A 21,689-nucleotide genomic window follows, 5' to 3' on the forward strand; every position below is an offset into this window, starting at 1 on the left:
AGTCTCTGAGCGAGTGAGTGAGTGTCTGAGTGAGTCTCTGAGTGGGTGAGTCTCTGAGTGAGTGAGTGAGTGTCTGAGTGAGTCTCTGAGTGAGTGAGTGTCTGAGTGCGTGTCTGAGTGAGTGAGTCTCTGAGTGAGTGAGTGTCTGAGTGAGTCTCTGCGTGAGTCTCTGAGTGAGTCTCTGAGTGAGTGAGTCTCTGAGTGAGTCTCTGAGTGAGTCTCTGAGTGAGTCTCTGAGTGAGTCTCTGAATGAGTCTCTGAATGAGTCTCTGAGTGAGTCTCTGAGTGAGTGACTGAGTGAGTGAGTCTCTGAGTGAGTCTCTGAGTGAGTGAGTCTCTGAGTGAGTCTCTAAGTGAGTCTCTGAGTGAGTGTCTGAGTGAGTCTCTGAGTGAGTGAGTCTCTGAGTGAATCTCTGAGTGAGTCTCTGAGTGAGTCTCTGAGTGAGTGAGTCTCTGAGTGAGTGAGTCTCTGAGTGAGCAAGTCTCTGAGTGAGTCTCTGAGTGAGTGAGTCTCTGAGTGAGTGAGTCTCTGAGTGAGTCTCTGAGTGAGTGAGTCTCTGAGTGAGTTTCTGAGTGAGTCTCTGAGTGAGTCTCTGAGTGAGTCTCTGAGTGAGTGAGTCTCTGAGTGAGTCTCTAAGTGAGTCTCTGAGTGAGTGTCTGAGTGAGTCTCTGAGTGAGTCTCTGAGTGAGTCTCTGAGTGAGTGAGTCTCTGAGTGAGTCTCTAAGTGAGTCTCTGAGTGAGTCTCTGAGTGAGTCTCTGAGTGAGTGAGTCTCTGAGTGAGCAAGTCTCTGAGTGAGTCTCTGAGTGAGTCTCTGAGTGAGTGCGTCTCTGAGTGAGTCTCTGAGTGAGTCTCTGAGTGAGTCTCTGAGTGAGTCTCTGAATGAGTCTCTGAGTGAGTCTCTGAGTGAGTGACTGAGTGAGTGAGTCTCTGAGTGAGTCTCTGAGTGAGTGAGTCTCTGAGTGAGTCTCTAAGTGAGTCTCTGAGTGAGTCTCTGAGTGAGTGAGTCTCTGAGTGAGTCTCTAAGTGAGTCTCTGAGTGAGTCTCTGAGTGAGTCTCTGAGTGAGTCTCTGAGTGAGTGAGTCTCTGAGTAAGTGAGTCTCTGAGTGAGTCTCTGAGTGAGTCTCTGAGTGAGTGAGTCTCTGAGTGAGCGAGTCTCTGAGTGAGTCTCTGAGTGAGTGAGTCTCTGAGTGAGTGAGTCTCTGAGTGAGTCTCTGAGTGAGTGTCTGAGTGAGTCTCTGAGTGAGTCTCTGAGTGAGTCTCTGAGTGAGTCTCTGAGTGAGTCTCTGAGTGAGTCTCTGAGTGAGTGAGTGAGTCTCTGAGTTAATCTCTGAGTGAGTCTCTGAGTGAGTGAGTCTCTGAGTGAGTCTCTGAGTGAGTGTCTGAGTGAGTCTCTGAGTGAGTGAGTCTCTGAGTGAGTCTCTGAGTGAGTGAATCTCTGAGTGAGTCTCTGAGTGAGTGAGTGTCTGAGTGACCGAGCGACTGATTGACTCCCCCCCCCCCACCACTCCCCCCACCACTCCCCCCACCACTCCCCCCACCACTCCCCCCACCACAGAGCTGCTGGTCACGGAGTGTGCCCATGTCAGGACTCTCCGCGTCCTCCGGGCCCTCTTCCTCCGCCGGATCGAGCGCTCTGCCCTTCTCACCCAGGCCGAGCTGCAAGCGCTGATGCCGGGCCTACACACGCTCATCCACCTGCATGGTGAGTGAGTGTGTGTGGGTGGGTGTCACTCACACACTCACTCAGAGACTCACTCAGAGACTCACTCAGAGACTCACTCAGACACTCACTCAGAGACTCACTCACTCAGAGACTCACTCACTCAGAGACTCACTCACTCAGAGACTCACTCACTCAGAGACTCACTCAGAGACTCACTCACTCAGAGACTCACTCACTCAGAGACTCACTCACTCAGAGACTCACTCAGAGACTCACTCAGAGACTCACTCACTCAGAGACTCACTCAGAGACTCACTCACTCAGAGACTCACTCAGAGACTCAGACACTCAGAGACTCACTCACTCAGAGACTCACTCAGTCAGAGACTCACTCAGAGACTCACTCACTGAGACACTCACTCAGAGATTCACTCACTCAGAGACTCACTCAGACACTCACTCACTCAGAGACTCACTCACTCAGAGACTCACTCAGAGACTCACTCAGAGACTCACTCAGAGACTCACTCAGAGACTCACTCACTCAGAGACTCACTCAGAGACTCACTCAGACACTCACTCACTCAGAGACTCACTCAGAGACTCACTCACTCAGAGACTCACTCACTCAGAGACTCACTCAGAGACTCACTCACTCAGAGACTCACTCAGAGACTCACTCAGAGACTCACTCAGAGACTCACTCACTCAGACACTCACTCACTCAGAGACTCACTCAGAGACTCACTCACTCAGAGACTCACTCAGAGACTCACTCAGAGACTCACTCACTCAGAGACTCACTCAGAGACTCACTCAGACACTCACTCACTCAGAGACTCACTCAGAGACTCACTCACTCAGAGACTCACTCAGAGACTCACTCACTCAGAGGCTCACTCACTCAGAGACTCACTCAGAGACTCACTCACTCAGAGACTCACTCACTCAGAGACTCACTCAGAGACTCACTCAGAGACTCACTCACTCAGAGACTCACTCAGAGACTCACTCAGAGACTCACTCACTCAGAGTCTCACTCACTCAGAGACTCACTCAGAGACTCACTCACTCAGAGACTCACTCAGACACTCACTCAGAGACTCACTCAGAGACTCACTCACTCAGAGACTCACTCACTCAGAGACTCACTCAGACACTCACTCAGAGACTCACTCAGAGACTCACTCAGAGACTCAGTCAGAGACTCACTCACTCAGACTCACTCACAGACTCACTCACTCAGAGGCTCACTCAGAGACTCACTCAGAGACTCAGTCAGAGACTCACTCACTCAGAGACTCACTCAGAGACTCACTCAGAGACTCACTCACTCAGAGACTCACTCACTCAGAGACTCACTCAGAGACTCACTCAGAGACTCACTCAAAGACTCACTCAGAGACTCACTCACTCAGAGACTCACTCAGAGACTCACTCAGACACTCACTCACTCAGAGACTCACTCAGAGACTCACTCACTCAGAGACTCACTCACTCAGAGACTCACTCAGAGACTCACTCACTCAGAGACTCACTCAGAGACTCACTCAGAGACTCACTCAGAGACTCACTCACTCAGACACTCACTCACTCAGAGACTCACTCAGAGACTCACTCACTCAGAGACTCACTCAGAGACTCACTCAGAGACTCACTCACTCAGAGACTCACTCAGAGACTCACTCAGACACTCACTCACTCAGAGACTCACTCAGAGACTCACTCACTCAGAGACTCACTCAGAGACTCACTCACTCAGAGGCTCACTCACTCAGAGACTCACTCAGAGACTCACTCACTCAGAGACTCACTCACTCAGAGACTCACTCAGAGACTCACTCAGAGACTCACTCACTCAGAGACTCACTCAGAGACTCACTCAGAGACTCACTCACTCAGAGTCTCACTCACTCAGAGACTCACTCAGAGACTCACTCACTCAGAGACTCACTCAGACACTCACTCAGAGACTCACTCAGAGACTCACTCACTCAGAGACTCACTCACTCAGAGACTCACTCAGACACTCACTCAGAGACTCACTCAGAGACTCACTCAGAGACTCAGTCAGAGACTCACTCACTCAGACTCACTCACAGACTCACTCACTCAGAGGCTCACTCAGAGACTCACTCAGAGACTCAGTCAGAGACTCACTCACTCAGAGACTCACTCAGAGACTCACTCAGAGACTCACTCACTCAGAGACTCACTCACTCAGAGACTCACTCAGAGACTCACTCAGAGACTCACTCAAAGACTCACTCAGAGACTCACTCACTCAGAGACTCACTCAGAGACTCACTCAGACACTCACTCACTCAGAGACTCACTCAGAGACTCACTCACTCAGAGACTCACTCACTCAGAGACTCACTCAGAGACTCACTCACTCAGAGACTCACTCAGAGACTCACTCAGAGACTCACTCAGAGACTCACTCACTCAGACACTCACTCACTCAGAGACTCACTCAGAGACTCACTCACTCAGAGACTCACTCAGAGACTCACTCAGAGACTCACTCACTCAGAGACTCACTCAGAGACTCACTCAGACACTCACTCACTCAGAGACTCACTCAGAGACTCACTCACTCAGAGACTCACTCAGAGACTCACTCACTCAGAGGCTCACTCACTCAGAGACTCACTCAGAGACTCACTCACTCAGAGACTCACTCACTCAGAGACTCACTCAGAGACTCACTCAGAGACTCACTCACTCAGAGACTCACTCAGAGACTCACTCAGAGACTCACTCACTCAGAGTCTCACTCACTCAGAGACTCACTCAGAGACTCACTCACTCAGAGACTCACTCAGACACTCACTCAGAGACTCACTCAGAGACTCACTCACTCAGAGACTCACTCACTCAGAGACTCACTCAGACACTCACTCAGAGACTCACTCAGAGACTCACTCAGAGACTCAGTCAGAGACTCACTCACTCAGACTCACTCACAGACTCACTCACTCAGAGGCTCACTCAGAGACTCACTCAGAGACTCAGTCAGAGACTCACTCACTCAGAGACTCACTCAGAGACTCACTCAGAGACTCACTCACTCAGAGACTCACTCACTCAGAGACTCACTCAGAGACTCACTCAGAGACTCACTCAGAGACTCACTCAGAGACTCACTCAGAGACTCACTCACTCAGAGACTCACTCACTCAGAGACTCACTCACTCAGAGACTCACTCACTCAGAGACTCACTCACTCAGAGACTCACTCAGAGACTCACTCAGAGACTCACTCAGAGACTCACTCACTCAGAGACTCACTCAGAGACTCACTCAGAGACTCACTCAGAGACTCACTCAGAGACTCACTCACTCAGAGACTCACTCAGAGACTCACTCAGAGACTCACTCACTCAGAGACTCACTCAGAGACTCACTCAGAGACTCAGTCACTCAGAGACTCACTCAGAGACTCACTCACTCAGAGACTCACTCACTCAGAGACTCACTCAGAGACTCACTCACTCAGAGACTCACTCAGAGACTCACTCAGAGACTCACTCACTCAGACACTCACTCACTCAGAGACTCACTCAGAGACTCACTCACTCAGAGACTCACTCAGAGACTCACTCAGACACTCACTCACTCAGAGACTCACTCACTCAGAGACTCACTTAGAGACTCACTCACTGAGAGACTCACTCACTGAGAGACTCACTGAGAGACTCACTCAGAGACTCACTCAGAGACTCACTCACTCAGAGACTCACTCACTCAGAGACTCACTCACTCAGACACTCACTCACTCACTCAGACACTCACTCACCCATCCACTCACTCACTTAGACACTCAGACACTCACTCACTCACTCAGACACTCACTCACTCAGACACTCACGCACTCAGACACTCACTCAGAGACTCACTCACACACTCACTCAGACACTCGCTCAGAGACTCACTCACTCAGAGACTCACTCACTCAGAGACTCACTCAGAGACTCACTCAGAGACTCACTCAGAGACTCACTCACTCAGAGACTCACTCACTCAGAGTCTCACTCAGAGACTCACTCAGAGACTCACTCACTCAGAGACTCACTCACTCAGAGACTCACTCAGAGACTCACTCAGAGACTCACTCACTCAGAGACTCACTCACTCAGAGACTCACTCAGAGACTCACTCAGAGACTCACTCACTCAGAGACTCACTCACTCAGAGACTCACTCAGTCAGAGACTCACTCAGAGACTCACTCAGAGACTCACTCACTCAGACACTCACTCAGACACTCACTCAGAGACTCACTCAGAGACTCACTCAGAGACTCACTCAGAGACTCAATCACTCAGAGACTCACTCAGAGACTCACTCAGAGACTCACTCAGAGACTCACTCAGAGACTCACTCAGAGACTTACTCAGAGTCTCACTCAGAGTCTCACTCAGAGACTCACTCAGAGACTCACTCAGAGACTCACTCACTCAGAGACTCACTCAGAGACTCACTCACTCAGAGACTCACTCACTCAGAGACTCACTCAGAGACTCACTCACTCAGAGACTCACTCACTCAGAGACTCACTCAGAGACTCACTCAGAGACTCACTCAGTCAGAGACTCACTCAGAGACTCACTCACTGAGACACTCACTCAGAGACTCACTCACTCAGACACTCACTCACTCAGAGACTCACTCACTCAGAGACTCACTCAGAGACTCACTCAGAGACTCACTCAGAGACTCACTCAGACACTCACACTCACTCAGTGACTCACTCACTCAGAGACTCACTCAGACACTCACACTCACTCAGAGACTCACTCAGAGACTCACTCAGAGACTCGCTCACTCAGAGACTCACTCAGAGACTCACTCAGAGACTCACTCAGAGACTCACTCACTCAGAGACTCACTCAGAGACTCACTCAGAGACTCACTCAGAGACTCACTCACTCAGAGACTCACTCAGAGACTCACTCAGAGACTCACTCACTCAGAGACTCACTCAGACACTCACTCACTCAGACACTCACTCACCCATCCACTCACTCACTTAGACACTCAGACACTCACTCACTCACACACTCACGCACTCAGACACTCACTCAGAGACTCACTCACACACTCACTCAGACACTCACTCAGAGACTCACTCAATCAGAGACTCACTCACTCAGAGACTCACTCAGAGACTCACTCAGAGACTCACTCAGAGACTCACTCACTCAGAGACTCACTCACTCAGAGACTCACTCAGAGACTCACTCAGAGACTCACTCAGAGACTCACTCAGAGACTCACTCAGAGACTCACTCAGTCAGAGACTCACTCAGAGACTCACTCAGAGACTCACTCACTCAGACACTCACTCACTCAGAGACTCACTCAGAGACTCACTCACTCAGACACTCACTCAGAGACTCACTCAGAGACTCACTCAGAGACTCACTCACTCAGACACTCACTCAGAGACTCACTCAGAGACTCACTCAGAGACTCACTCACTCACAGACTCACTCAGAGACTCACTCAAAGACTCACTCACTCAGAGACTCACTCACTCAGAGACTCACTCACTCAGAGACTCACTCAGAGACTCACTCAAAGACTCACTCAGAGACTCACTCAGAGACTCACTCAGAGACTCACTCAGAGACTCACTCACTCAGACACTCACTCAGAGACTCACTCAGAGACTCACTCACTCAGACACTCACTCAGAGACTCACTCAGAGACTCACTCAGAGACTCACTCACTCACAGACTCACTCAGAGACTCACTCAAAGACTCACTCACTCAGAGACTCACTCACTCAGAGACTCACTCACTCAGAGACTCACTCAGAGACTCACTCACTCAGAGACTCACTCAAAGACTCAGTCAGAGACTCACTCAGAGACTCACTCACTCAGAGACTCACTCAAAGACTCACTCACTCAGAGACCCACCCACTCACCCACCCCCCCACCCACCCACTCACTCACCCACCCCCCCACTCACCCCCCCACCCACCCCCCCACCCACCCCCCCACCCACCCACCCACCAATCTGAGTCGTCTCTGTTCCTTCTGCAGGCTTCCTGAGTAAGGAGTTGAACAAGTTACAGATTCCTGGACAACTCACAGAGCGTGTGGGAGACGTTCTTCTGAATGCCGTGAGTTGTCTAAGTGTCTGTGTCTATCTATGTGTGTGTGTCTGTCTATGTGTGTGTCTATGTGTGTGTGTGTGTGTGGTTGTGTGTGTCTGTGTGTCTTTGTCTATGTGTGTGTGTCTGTGTGTGTGTGTGTGTCTATGTGTGTGTCTGTGTGTGTGTGTGGTTGTGTGTGTCTGTGTGTCTTTGTCTATGTGTGTGTGTCTGTGTGTGTGTGTCTGTGTGGGAGACGTTCTTCTGAATGCCGTGAGTTGTGTCTATGTGTGTGTGTGTGTCTATGTGTCTTTGTCTATGTGTGTGTGTCTATGTGTGTGTGTCTGTGTGTGTGTCAGTGTCTGTGTGTGTGTGTGTGTGTGTGTCTGTGTGTGTGTCTGTGTGTGTGTCTGTGTGTGTGTCTGTGTGTGTGTGTGTGTCTGTGTGTGTGTGTCTGTGTGTGTGTGTGTCTGTGTGTCTATGTGTGTGTGTCTATGTGTGTGTCTGTGTGTGTGTGTGTCTGTGTGTGTGTGTGTCTGTGTGTGTGTCTGTGTGTGTGTCTGTGTGTGTGTCTGTGTGTGTGTGTGTCTGTGTGTGTGTGTGTCTGTGTGTGTGTCTATGTGTGTGTGTGTGTCTGTGTGTGTCTGTGTGTGTGTCTGTGTGTGTGTGTGTCTGTGTGTGTGTGTGTCTATGTGTGTGTCTGTGTGTCTATGTGTGTGTGTGAGACGTTCTGCTGAATGCCGTGAGTTGTGTCTGTGTCTATGTGTGTGTGTCTATGTGTGTGTCTGTGTGTGTGTGTCTGTGTGTGTGTGTCTATGTGTGTGTGTGTGTGAGTCTGTGTGTGTGTCAGTGTGTGTGTCTGTGTGTGTGTGTGTCTATGTGTGTGTGTCTATGTGTGTGTCTGTGTGTGTGTGTCTGTGTGTGTGTCTGTGTGTGTGTGTATCTGTGTGTGTGTGTGTCTGTGTGTGTGTGTATCTGTGTGTGTGTGTGTCTATGTGTGTGTGTGTCTGTATGTGTGTGTCTGTGTGTCTGTGTGTGTCTATGTGTGTGTGTCTGTGTGTGTGTCTGTGTCTGTGTGTGTCTGTGTCTGTGTGTGTCTGTGTGTCTTTGTCTATGTGTGTGTGTGTCTGTGTGGGAGACGTTCTGCTGAATGCCGTGAGTTGTGTCTATGTGTGTGTGTGTGTCTATGCGTGTGTATATGTGTGTGTATCTATGTGTGTGTGTGTCTATGTGTGTGTCTGTGTGTCTGTGTGTGTGTCTGTCTGTGTGTCTATGTGTCTTTGTGTGTGTCTATGTGTCTTTGTGTGTGTCTATGTGTGTGTCTGTGTGTCTGTGTCTGTGTGTGTGTGTGTCTATGTGTGTGTGTGTCTATGTGTATGTGTCTGTGTGTCTGTGTGTGTGTCTGTGTGTGTGTGTCTGTGTGTGTGTGTCTATGTGTGTGTGTCTATGTGTGTGTGTCTATGTGTGTGTGTGTCTGTGTGTGTGTTTCTGTGTGTGTGTGTCTATGTGTGTGTGTCTTTGTCTTTGTCTATGTCTGTGTGTGTGTGTCTGTGTGTGTCTGTGTGTCTATGTGTGTGTGTCTGTGTGTGTGTCTGTGTGTCTATGTGTGTGTGTCTGTGTGTGTGTCTGTGTGTGTCTGTGTGTGTGTCTGTGTGTGTCTGTGTGGGAGACGTTCTGCTGAATGCCGTGAGTTGTGTCTATGTGTGTGTGTGTGTCTATGTGTGTGTGTCTATGTGTGTGTGTCTATGTGTGTGTGTGTCTTTGTCTATGTGTGTGTGTCTATGTGTGTGTGTCTATGTGTGTGTGTGTCTGTGTGTGTGTTTCTGTGTGTGTGTCTATGTGTGTGTGTCTTTGTCTATGTCTGTGTGTGTGTGTCTGTGTGTGTCTGTGTGTCTATGTGTGTGTGTCTGTGTGTGTGTCTGTGTGTGTGTCTGTGTGTGTCTGTGTGTGTGTGTCTGTGTGTGTGTGTGGGAGACGTTCTGCTGAATGCCGTGAGTTGTGTCTATGTGTGTGTTGTCTGTGTGTGTCCATGTGTGTGTGTGCGTCTGTGTGTGTGTGTCTATGTGTGTGTGTCTGTGTGTCTGTGTGGGAGACGTTCTGCTGAATGCCGTGAGTTGTGTCTATGTGTGTGTCTGTGTGTGTGTTGTCTATGTGTGTGTGTCTATGTGTGTGTGTGTCTTTGTCTATGTGTGTGTGTGTCTGTGTGTGTGTGTGTCTGTGTGTGTGTGTGTGTCTGTGTGTGTGTGTCTGTGTGTGTCTGTGTGGGAGACGTTCTGCTGAATGCCGTGAGTTGTGTCTATGTGTGTGTGTGTGTGTCTATGTGTGTGTGTCTATGTGTGTGTGTGTCTTTGTCTATGTGTGTGTGTGTGTCTATGTGTGTGTGTCTATGTGTGTGTGTCTTTGTCTATGTCTATGTGTGTGTCTATGTGTGTGTGTGTCTTTGTCTATGTCTATGTGTTTGTGTCTATGTGTGTGTGTGTGTGTCTGTGTGTGTGTCTGTGTGTGTGTCTATGTGTGTGTGGCCGTGAGTTGGAGCTATCTGTGTCTCTGTGTCTCTCTGTCTCACTGTCTCTGTGTCTCTCTGTCTCTCTGTCTCTCTCTCTGTGTCTCTCTGTCTCACTGTCTCTGTGTCTCTCTTTGTAGTTGACGGAGAGAATGGCCGTGAGTTGGAGCTCTCTCTGTGTCTCTGTGTCTCTCTGTCTTTCTGTGTGTCTCTCTCCATGTCTCTCTCTGTGTCTCTGTGTCTCTGTCTCACTGTCACTGTCTCTGTGTCTCTGTGTAGTTGGACGGAGAGAATGGCCGTGAGTTGGAGCTCTCTGTGTCTCTCTCTGTCTCACTGTGTGTCTCACTGTCTCACTGTCTCTGTCTCTGTGTCTCTGTGTCTCTGTCTCACTGTCTGTGTCTCTGTGTCTCTGTAGTTGGATGGAGAGAATGGCCATGAGTTGGAGCTCTCTGTGTCTCTGTGTGTCTCTGTGTGTCTCACTGTCTCACTGTCTCTGTCTCTGTGTCTCTCTGTCTCTATTCTCACTGTCTGTGTCTCTGTGTCTCTGTGTAGTTGGATGGAGAGAATGGCCGTGAGTTGGAGCTCTCTCTGTCTCTGTGTCTCTGTGTGTCTCACTGTCTCACTGTCTCTGTCTCTGTGTCTCTCTGTCTCTATTCTCACTGTCTGTGTCTCTGTGTCTCTGTGTAGTTGGATGGAGAGAATGGCCGTGAGTTGGAGCTCTGCGTCTCTCTGTGTCTCTCTGTGTCTCTGTCTCACTGTCTGTGTCTCTCTGTAGTTGGACGGAGAGAATGGCCGTCAGTTGGAGCTCTCTGTGTGTCTCTCTGTCTCACTGTCTCTGTGTTTCTGTCTCTCTGTCTGTGTCTCTGTGTCTCTCTGTGTAGTTGGACGGAGAGAATGGCCGTGAGTTGGAGCTCTCTCTGTCTCTGTGTCTCTCTCTGTGTCTCACTGTCTGGGTCTCTCTATGTCTCTGTCTCACTGTCTCTGTGTCTCTCTCTGTGTGTCTCTGTCTCACTGTCTCTGTGTCTCTCTCTCTGTCTCTCTGTGTCTCTCTGTGTAGTTGGACGGAGAGAATGGCCGTGAGTTGGAGCTCTCTGTGTCTCTCTCTGTCTCACTGTCTCTGTCTCTCTGTCTCACTGTCTCTGTGTCTCTCTGTGTAGTTGGACGGCGAGAATGGCCGTGAGTTGGAGCTCTCTGTGTGTGTCTCTGTGTCTCACTGTCTCTGTGTCTCTCTATGTCTCTGTCTCACTGTCTCTCTATCTCACTGTCTCTCTGTGTCTCTGTGTCTCTCTGTGTAGTTGGACGGCGAGAATGGCCGTGAGTTGGAGCTCTCTGTGTGTGTCTCTGTGTCTCACTGTCTCTGTGTCTCTCTATGTCTCTGTCTCACTGTCTCTCTATCTCACTGTCTCTCTGTGTCTCTGTGTCTCTCTGTGTAGTTGGACGGAGAGAATGGCCGTGAGTTGGAGCTCTCTCTGTGTGTCTCTCTCTGTCTCACTGTCTCTGTCTCTCTGTGTCTGTCTCACTGTCTCTGTGTCTCTCTGTGTAGTTGGACGGAGAGAATGGCCGTGAGTTGGAGCTCTCTGTGTCTCTGTGTCTCTCTGTCTCTGTGTCTTTGTGTCTCTGTCTCACTGTCTGTGTCTCTGTGTCTCTGTAGTTGGACGGAGAGAATGGCCATGAGTTGGAGCTCTTCTCTGTCTCTGTGTCTCTCTCTGTCTCTGTGTCTCTGTGTCTCACTGTCTCTGTGTCTCTCTGTGTAGTTGGACGGAGAGAATGGCCGTGAGTTGGAGCTCTCTCTGTGTGTCTCTCTCTGTCTCACTGTCTCTGTGTCTCTGTCTCACTGTCTCTGTGTCTCTGTCTCACTGTCTCTGTCTCACTGTCACTGTCTCACTGTCTCTCTGTGTAGTTTGACGGAGAGAATGGCCGTGAGTTGGAGCTCTCTCTGTGTCTCTCTCTGTCTCACTGTCTCTGTCTCTCTGTGTCTCTGTCTCACTGTCTCTGTGTCTCTCTCTGTCTCACTGTCACTGTCTGTGTCTCTCTGTCTCTCTGTGTAGTTGGACGGAGAGAATGGCCGTGAGTTGGAGCTCTCTGTGTGTGTCTCTTTCTCTGTGTCTCTGTCTCACTGTCTCTGTGTCTCTCTGTGTAGTTGGACGGAGAGAATGGCCGTGAGTTGGAGCTCTCTGTGTGGGTCTCTCTGTGTCTCTGTCTCTGTGTCTCTCTGTGTAGTTGGACGGAGAGAATGGCCGTGAGTTGGAGCTCTCTCTGTGTGTGTCTCTCTCACTGTCTCTGTCTCACTGTCTCTGTGTCTCTCTGTGTAGTTGGACGGAGAGAATGGCCGTGAGTTGGAGCTCTCTGTGTCTCTGTGTCTCTCTGTCTCTGTGTCTCTCTGTGTAGTTGGACGGAGAGAATGGCCGTGAGTTGGAGCTCTCTGTGTGTGTCTCTCTGTGTCTCTGTCTCACTGTCTGTGTCTCACTGTCTCTGTGTCTCTCTGTGTAGTTGGACGGAGAGAATGGCCGTGAGTTGGAGCTCGTCTCCTCGATGTTCTGCTCTGGTCAGAGCGAGGCCCTCAACTTCCTCAAGGCTCGCCAGAAACGCGACTCCAAGTTCCACCTTCTCATACAGGTCACCAGCTCGCTCACCACTCACTCACTCACCCACTCAACCACTCACTCACTCACTCACCAGCTCACTCACTCACCAACTCACTCACTCACCAACTCGCTCACCAGCTCACTCACTCACCAGCTCGCTCACTCACTCACCAGCTCACTCACCCACTCACTCACTCAACCACTCGACCACTCACCAGCTCGCTCACTCACTCACCAGATCACTCACTCGCTCACCAGCTCACTCACTCACCACTCACTCGCTCACCACTCACTCACTCACTCACCAGCTCGCTCACCACTCGCTCACCAACTCACTCGCTCGCTCACCAGCTCACTCACTCGCTCATCAGCTCACTCACTCACCACTCAATCGCTCACCACTCACTCACTCACTCACCAGCTCACCCACTCACTCACCAGTTCACTCACTCACTCACTCACCAGCTCGCTCACCAGCTCACTCACTCACTCACCAGCTCACTCACTCACTCATCCACTCACTCACCAGTTCACTCACTCACTCACCAACTCACTCACCAGCTCACTCGCTCACCACTCCCTCACCAACTCACTCACTCACCAGCTCGCTCACCACTCGCTCGCTCACCACTCACTCACCAACTCACCCACTCACTCACCAGCTAACTCACTCACCAGCTAACTCACCAGCTCACTCACCACTTACTCACTCACCAGCTCGCTCACCAGCTCACTCACCAGCTCACCCACTCACTCACCACTCACTCACTCACCAGCTCGCTCACTCGCTCACCAGCTCACTCACTCACCACTCACTCGCTCACCACTCACTCACTCACTCACCAGCTCGCTCACCACTCGCTCACCAACTCACCAGCTCGCTCAGCAGCTCACTCACTCACTCACCAGCTCGCTCACCACTCGCTCACCAACTCACCAGCTCGCTCACCGGCTCACTCACCAGCTCGCTCGCTCACTCACCACTCACTCACTCACTCACCAGCTCACTCACTCACCAACTCACTCACCAACTCACCAGCTCACTCACTCACCAGCTCACTCTCTCACCAGCTCGCTCACCAGCTCACTCACTCACCAACTCACTCACCAGCTCACCCACTCACTCACCAGCTCACTCACTCACTCACCAGCTCACCCACTCACTCACCAGCTCACCCACTCACTCACCAGCTCACTCACCCACTCAACCACTCACTCACTCACCAGCTCACTCACTCACTTCCTCACTCACCACTCCCTCACCAACTCACTCACTCACCAGCTCACTCTCCAGCTCACTCACTCACCAGCTCACCCACTCACTCACCACTCACTCACTCACCAGCTCACTCACTCACCACTCACTCGCTCACCACTCACTCACTCACTCACCAGCTCGCTCACCACTCGCTCACCAACTCACCAGCTCGCTCAGCAGCTCACTCACTCACCAGCTCGCTCACCACTCGCTCACCAACTCACTCGCTCGCTCACCAGCTCACTCACTCGCTCACCAGCTCACTCACTCACTACTCACTCGCTCACCACTCACTCACTCACTCACCAGCTCACCCACTCACTCACCAGTTCACTCACTCACTCACCAGCTCGCTCACCACTCGCTCACCAGCTCACTCACTCACTCACCAGCTCACTCACTCACTCATCCACTCACTCACCAGTTCACTCACTCACTCACTCACCAACTCACTCACCAGCTCACTCGCTCACCACTCCCTCACCAACTCACTACTCACCAGCTCTCTCACCACTCGCTCGCTCACCACTCACTCACCAACTCACCCACTCACTCACCAGCTAACTCACTCACCAGCTAACTCACCAGCTCACTCACCACTCACTCACTCACCAGCTCGCTCACCAGCTCACTCACCAGCTCACACACTCACTCACCACTCACTCACTCACCAGCTCGCTCACTCGCTCACCAGCTCACTCACTCACCACTCACTCGCTCACCACTCACTCACTCACTCACCAGCTCGCTCACCACTCGCTCACCAACTCACCAGCTCGCTCAGCAGCTCACTCACTCACTCACCAGCTCGCTCACCACTCGCTCACCAACTCACCAGCTCGCTCACCAGCTCACTCACCAGCTCGCTCGCTCACTCACCACTCACTCACTCACCAGCTCACTCACTCACCAACTCACTCACCAACTCACCAACTCACTCACTCACCAGCTCACTCTCTCACCAGCTCGCTCACCAGCTCACTCACTCACCAACTCACTCACCAGCTCACCCACTCACTCACCAGCTCACTCACCCACTCAACCACTCACTCACTCACCAGCTCACTCACTCACTTCCTCACTCACCACTCCCTCACCAACTCACTCACTCACCAGCTCACTCTCTCACCAGCTCGCTCACCAGCTCACTCACTCACCAACTCACTCACCAGCTCACCCACTCACTCACCAGCTCACTCACCCACTCAACCACTCACTCACTCACCAGCTCACTCACTCACTTCCTCACTCACCACTCCGTCACCAACTCACTCACTCACCAGCTCACTCACCAGCTCACTCACCAGCTCGCTCACCAGCTCCCTCACTCGCTCACCAGCTCACTCACCAGCTCACTCATCAGCTCGCTCACTCACTCACCAGCTCACCCACTCACTCACCAGTTCACTCACTCACTCACTCACCAGCTCGCTCACCACTCGCTCACCAGCTCACTCACTCACCAGCTCACTCACTCACTCACCAGCTCACTCACTCACTCATCCACTCACTCACCAGTTCACTAACTCACTCACTCACCAACTCACTCACCAGCTCACTCGCTCACCACTCCCTCACCAACTCACTCACCAGCTCGCTCACCACTCGCTCGCTCACCACTCACCAACTCACCCACTCACTCACTAGCTAACTCACTCACCAGCTAACTCACCAGCTCACTCACCACTCACTCACTCACCAGCTCGCTCACCAGCTCACTCACCAGCTCACCCACTCACTCACCACTCACTCACTCACCAGCTCGCTCACTCACCACTCACTCACCCACCAGCTCGCTCACCAGCTCACTCACTCACCAACTCACTCACAAGCTCACTCACTCACCAGCTCACTCACTAACTCACTCACCAACTCACTCACAAACTCACTCACCAACTCACTCACTCGCTCACTCACTCACACTCACTCATTCATTGAAGTCTATGGGTAGACACTTTAACATTGAAGTCTATGGGTAGACACTTTAACATTGAAGTCTATGGGTAGACACTTTAACATTGAAGTCTATGGGTAGACACTTTAACATTGAAGTCTATGGGTAGACACTTTAACATTGAAGTCTATGGGTAGACACTTTAACATTGAAGTCTATGGGTAGACACTTTAACATTGAAGTCTATGGGTAGACACTTTAACATTGAAGTCTATGGGTAGACACTTTAACATTGAAGTCTATGGGTAGACACTTTAACATTGAAGTCTATGGGTAGACACTTTAACATTGAAGTCTATGGGTAGACACTTTAACATTGAAGTCTATGGGTAGACACTTTAACATTGAAGTCTATGGGTAAACACTTTAACATTGAAGTCTATGGGTAAACACTTTAACATTGAAGTCTGTGGGTAGACACTTTAACATTGAAGTCTATGGGTAAATACTTTAACATTGAAGTCTATGGGTAGACACTTTAACATTGAAGTCTATGGGTAGACACTTTAACATTGAAGTCTATGGGTAGACACTTTAACATTGAAGTCTATGGGTAGACACTTTAACATTGAAGTCTATGGGTAGACACTTTAACATTGAAGTCTATGGGTAAACACTTTAACATTGAAGTCTATGGGTAAACACTTTAACATTGAAGTCTGTGGGTAGACACTTTAACATTGAAGTCTATGGGTAAATACTTTAACATTGAAGTCTATGGGTAGACACTTTAACATTGAAGTCTATGGGTAGACACTTTAACATTGAAGTCTATGGGTAGACACTTTAACATTGAAGTCTATGGGTAGACACTTTAACATTGAAGTCTATGGGTAGACACTTTAACATTGAAGTCTATGGGTAGACACTTTAACATTGAAGTCTGTGGGTAGACACTTTAACATTGAAGTCTATGGGTAGACACTTTAACATTGAAGTCTATGGGTAGACACTTTAACATTGAAGTCTACGGGTAGACACTTTAACATTGAAGTCTACGGGTAGACACTTTAACATTGAAGTCTATGGGTAGACACTTTAACATTGAAGTCTATGGGTAGACACTTTAACATTGAAGTCTATGGGTAGACACTTTAACATTGAAGTCTATGGGTAGACACTTTAACATTGAAGTCTATGGGTAGACACTTTAACATTGAAGTCTATGGGTAGACACTTTAACATTGAAGTCTATGGGTAGACACTTTAACATTGAAGTCTATGGGTAGACACTTTAACATTGAAGTCTATGGGTAGACACTTTAACATTGAAGTCTATGGGTAGACACTTTAACATTGAAGTCTATGGGTAGACACTTTAACATTGAAGTCTATGGGTAGACACTTTAACATTGAAGTCTATGGGTAGACACTTTAACATTGAAGTCTATGGGTAGCCACTTTAACATTGAAGTCTATGGGTAGCCACTTTAACATTGAAGTCTATGGGTAGACACTTTAACATTGAAGTCTATGGGTAGAGACTTTAACATTGAAGTCTATGGGTAGACACTTTAACATTGAAGTGTAAGGGTAGACACTTTAACATTGAAGTCTATGGGTAGACACTTTAACATTGAAGTCTATGGGTAGACACTTTAACATTGAAGTCTATGGGTAGACACTTTAACATTGAAGTCTATGGGTAGACACTTTAACATTGAAGTCTATGGGTAGACACTTTAACATTGACGTCTATGGGTAGACACTTTAACATTGAAGTCTAAGGGTAGACACTTTAACATTGAAATCTATGGGTAGACACTTTAACATTGAAGTCTACGGGTAGACACTTTAACATTGAAGTCTACAGGTAGACACTTTAACATTGAAGTCTATGGGTAGACACTTTAACATTGAAGTCTATGGGTAGACACTTTAACATTGAAGTCTATGGGTAGACACTTTAACATTGAAGTCTATGGGTAGACACTTTAACATTGAAGTCTATGGGTAGACACTTTAACATTGAAGTCTATGGGTAGACACTTTAACATTGAAGTCTGTGGGTAGACACTTTAACGTTAAAGTCTATGGGTAGACACTTTAACATTGAAGTCTATGGGTAGACACTTTAACATTGAAGTCTATGGGTAGACACTTTAACATTGAAGTCTATGGGTAGACACTTTAACATTGAAGTCTATGGGTAGACACTTTAACATTGAAGTCTATGGGTAGACACTTTAACATTGAAGTCTATGGGTAGACACTTTAACATTGAAGTCTATGGGTAGACACTTGAACATTGAAGTCTATGGGTAGACACTTTAACATTGAAGTCTATGGGTAGACACTTTAACAATGAGGTCTATGGGTAGACACTTTAACATTGAAGTCTATGGGTAGACACTTTAACATTGAAGTCTATGGGTAGACACTTTAACATTGAAGTCTATGGGTAGACACTTTAACATTGAAGTCTACGGGTAGACACTTTAACATTGAAGTCTATGGGTAGACACTTTAACATTGAAGTCTATGGGTAGACACTTTAACATTGAAGTCTATGGGTAGACACTTTAACATTGAAGTCTATGGGTAGACACTTTAACATTGAAGTCTATGGGTAGACACTTTAACATTGAAGTCTATGGGTAGACACTTTAACATTGAAGTCTATGGGTAGACACTTTAACATTGAAGTCTATGGGTAGACACTTTAACATTGAAGTCTATGGGTAGACACTTTAACATTGAAGTCTATGGGTAGACACTTTAACATTGAAGTCTATGGGTAGACACTTTAACATTGAAGTCTATGGGTAGACACTTTAACATTGAAGTCTATGGGTAGCCACTTTAACATTGAAGTCTATGGGTAGCCACTTTAACATTGAAGTCTATGGGTAGACACTTTAACATTGAAGTCTATGGGTAGAGACTTTAACATTGAAGTCTATGGGTAGACACTTTAACATTGAAGTCTAAGGGTAGACACTTTAACATTGAAGTCTATGGGTAGACACTTTAACATTGAAGTCTATGGGTAGACACTTTAACATTGAAGTCTATGGGTAGACACTTTAACATTGAAGTCTATGGGTAGACACTTTAACATTGAAGTCTATGGGTAGACACTTTGACATTGACGTCTATGGGTAGACACTTTAACATTGAAGTCTAAGGGTAGACACTTTAACATTGAAATCTATGGGTAGACACTTTAACATTGAAGTCTACGGGTAGACACTTTAACATTGAAGTCTATGGGTAGACACTTTAACATTGAAGTCTATGGGTAGACACTTTAACATTGAAGTCTATGGGTAGACACTTTAACATTGAAGTCTATGGGTAGACACTTTAACATTGAAGTCTATGGGTAGACACTTTAACATTGAAGTCTATGGGTAGACACTTTAACATTGAAGTCTGTGGGTAGACACTTTAACGTTAAAGTCTATGGGTAGACACTTTAACATTGAAGTCTATGGGTAGACACTTTAACATTGAAGTCTATGGGTAGACACTTTAACATTGAAGTCTATGGGTAGACACTTTAACATTGAAGTCTATGGGTAGACACTTTAACATTGAAGTCTATGGGTAGACACTTTAACATTGAAGTCTATGGGTAGACACTTTAACATTGAAGTCTATGGGTAGACACTTGAACATTGAAGTCTATGGGTAGACACTTTAACATTGAAGTCTATGGGTAGACACTTTAACAATGAGGTCTATGGGTAGACACTTTAACATTGAAGTCTATGGGTAGACACTTTAACATTGAAGTCTATGGGTAGACACTTTAACATTGAAGTCTATGGGTAGACACTTTAACATTGAAGTCTACGGGTAGACACTTTAACATTGAAGTCTATGGGTAGACACTTTAACATTGAAGTCTATGGGTAGACACTTTAACATTGAAGTCTATGGGTAGACACTTTAACATTGGAGTCTATGGGTAGACACTTTAACATCGGAGTGTTGTGGTTTTGTGTTTCAGGAAGCTGAGAGTCACCCACTCTGCCGCAGACTCCAACTCAAGGATTTGATCCCCATGCAAATGCAGAGGCTCACGAAGTATCCCTTACTGCTGGAGAACATCTTAAAGTACACACACGGTGAGTAGCACTCACTCACTCACCCACTCACTCACTCACTCACCCACTCACTCAATCACTCAGTCACTCACCCACTCACTCACTCACCCACTCACTCACCCACCCACCCACCCACTCACTCACCCACTCACCCACTCACTCACTCACCCACTAACCCACTCACTCACCCACTCACTCACTCACCCACCCACTCACTCACCCACTCACTCACTCACCCACCCACTCACCCACCCACTCACCCACTCACCCACTCACCCACTCACTCACTCACCCACTCACTCACCCACTCACTCACTCACCCACTCACTCATCCACTCACTCACTTACTCACCCACTCACCCACTCACTCACTCACCCACTCACTCACCCACTCACCCACTCACTCACCCACTCACTCACTCAATCACTCACTCACTCACTCAGTCACTCACCCCACTCACTCACTCAGTCACTCACCCACTCACTCACCTCACCCACTCACTCACTCACTCCCCCACTCATTCAATCACTCACCCACTCACTCACTCATTCACTCACTCACTCACTACCCACTCACTCACTCACTCACCCACTCACTCACTCACTCACCCACTCACTCACTCACTCAGTCACTCACTCACCCACTCAATCACTCACCCACCCACTCACTCACTCACCCACTCACTCACTCACTCACCCACTCACTCACTCACTCACCCACTCACTCAGTCACTCACCCACTCACTCACTCACTCACCCACTCACTCACTCACTCACTCACCCACTCACTCACTCACTCACCCACTCACTCACCCACTCACTCAATCACTCACCCACTCACTCACTCACCCACTCACTCACTCACTCACCCACTCACTCACTCACTCACTCACCCACTCACTCACTCACTCACCCACTCACTCAGTCACTCACCCACTCACTCACCCACCTCACTCATCACTCACTCACCCACTCACTCACTCACTCACCCACTCACCCACTCACTCACCCACCCACTCACTCACTCACTCACCCACTCACTCACCCACTCACTCACTCACTCAATCACTCAGTCACTCACCCACTCACTCACTCACTCACCCACTCACTCACTCACCCACTCACTCACTCAATCACTCACCCACTCACCCACTCACTCACTCACTCACCCACTCACTCACTCACCCACTCACTCACTCAATCACTCACCCACTCACTCACTCAATCACTCACTCACCCACTCACTCACCCACTCACTCACTCACCCACTCACTCCACCCACCCACTCACTCACTCACTCACCCACTCACTCAGTCACTCACCCACTCACTCACCCACCCACTCACCCACTCACTCACTCACCCACTCACTCACCCACTCACTCACTCACCCACTCACTCACTCACCCACCCACTCACTCACTCACTCACCCACTCACTCACTCACCTACTCACTCACCCACTCACTCACTCAGTCACTCACCCACTCACTCACTCATACACCCACTCACCACACTCACCCACTCAATCACTCACTCAGTCACTCACCCACTCACTCACTCACTCA

The 21,689-nt window shown here is 48.9% G+C and overlaps 1 protein-coding gene across 3 annotated transcripts in view; it reads left to right on the forward strand.

Annotated features, from left to right (window-relative positions):
• LOC142923347 (uncharacterized) overlaps window positions 1-20,174 on the forward strand; it is a 67,701-nt gene extending 47,527 nt beyond the window's left edge. The window contains exons 8-11 of one of the 3 annotated variants that reach the window (XM_076064421.1): window positions 1,558-1,704; window positions 7,722-7,801; window positions 12,765-12,890; window positions 20,027-20,174. In XM_076064421.1, coding sequence (XP_075920536.1) covers window positions 1,558-1,704; window positions 7,722-7,801; window positions 12,765-12,890; window positions 20,027-20,152 — 479 coding nt within the window. In that variant the 3' untranslated portion in view covers window positions 20,153-20,174. Of the gene's footprint in view, window positions 1-1,557; window positions 1,705-7,721; window positions 7,802-10,553; window positions 10,902-12,764; window positions 12,891-20,026 lie in introns of those variants that run through there. The other 2 variants (XM_076064420.1, XM_076064423.1) reach the window with 2 other exon arrangements.
• Window positions 20,175-21,689: the final 1,515 nt, after the last annotated feature.

This window comes from Petromyzon marinus, unplaced genomic scaffold (assembly GCF_048934315.1).
Source record: "Petromyzon marinus isolate PM22_M1 ecotype Great Lakes invasive population unplaced genomic scaffold, UKy_Petmar_22M1.pri1.0 PM_Scaffold_436, whole genome shotgun sequence".
NCBI classification, from domain to species: Eukaryota; Metazoa; Chordata; class Hyperoartia; order Petromyzontiformes; family Petromyzontidae; genus Petromyzon; species Petromyzon marinus.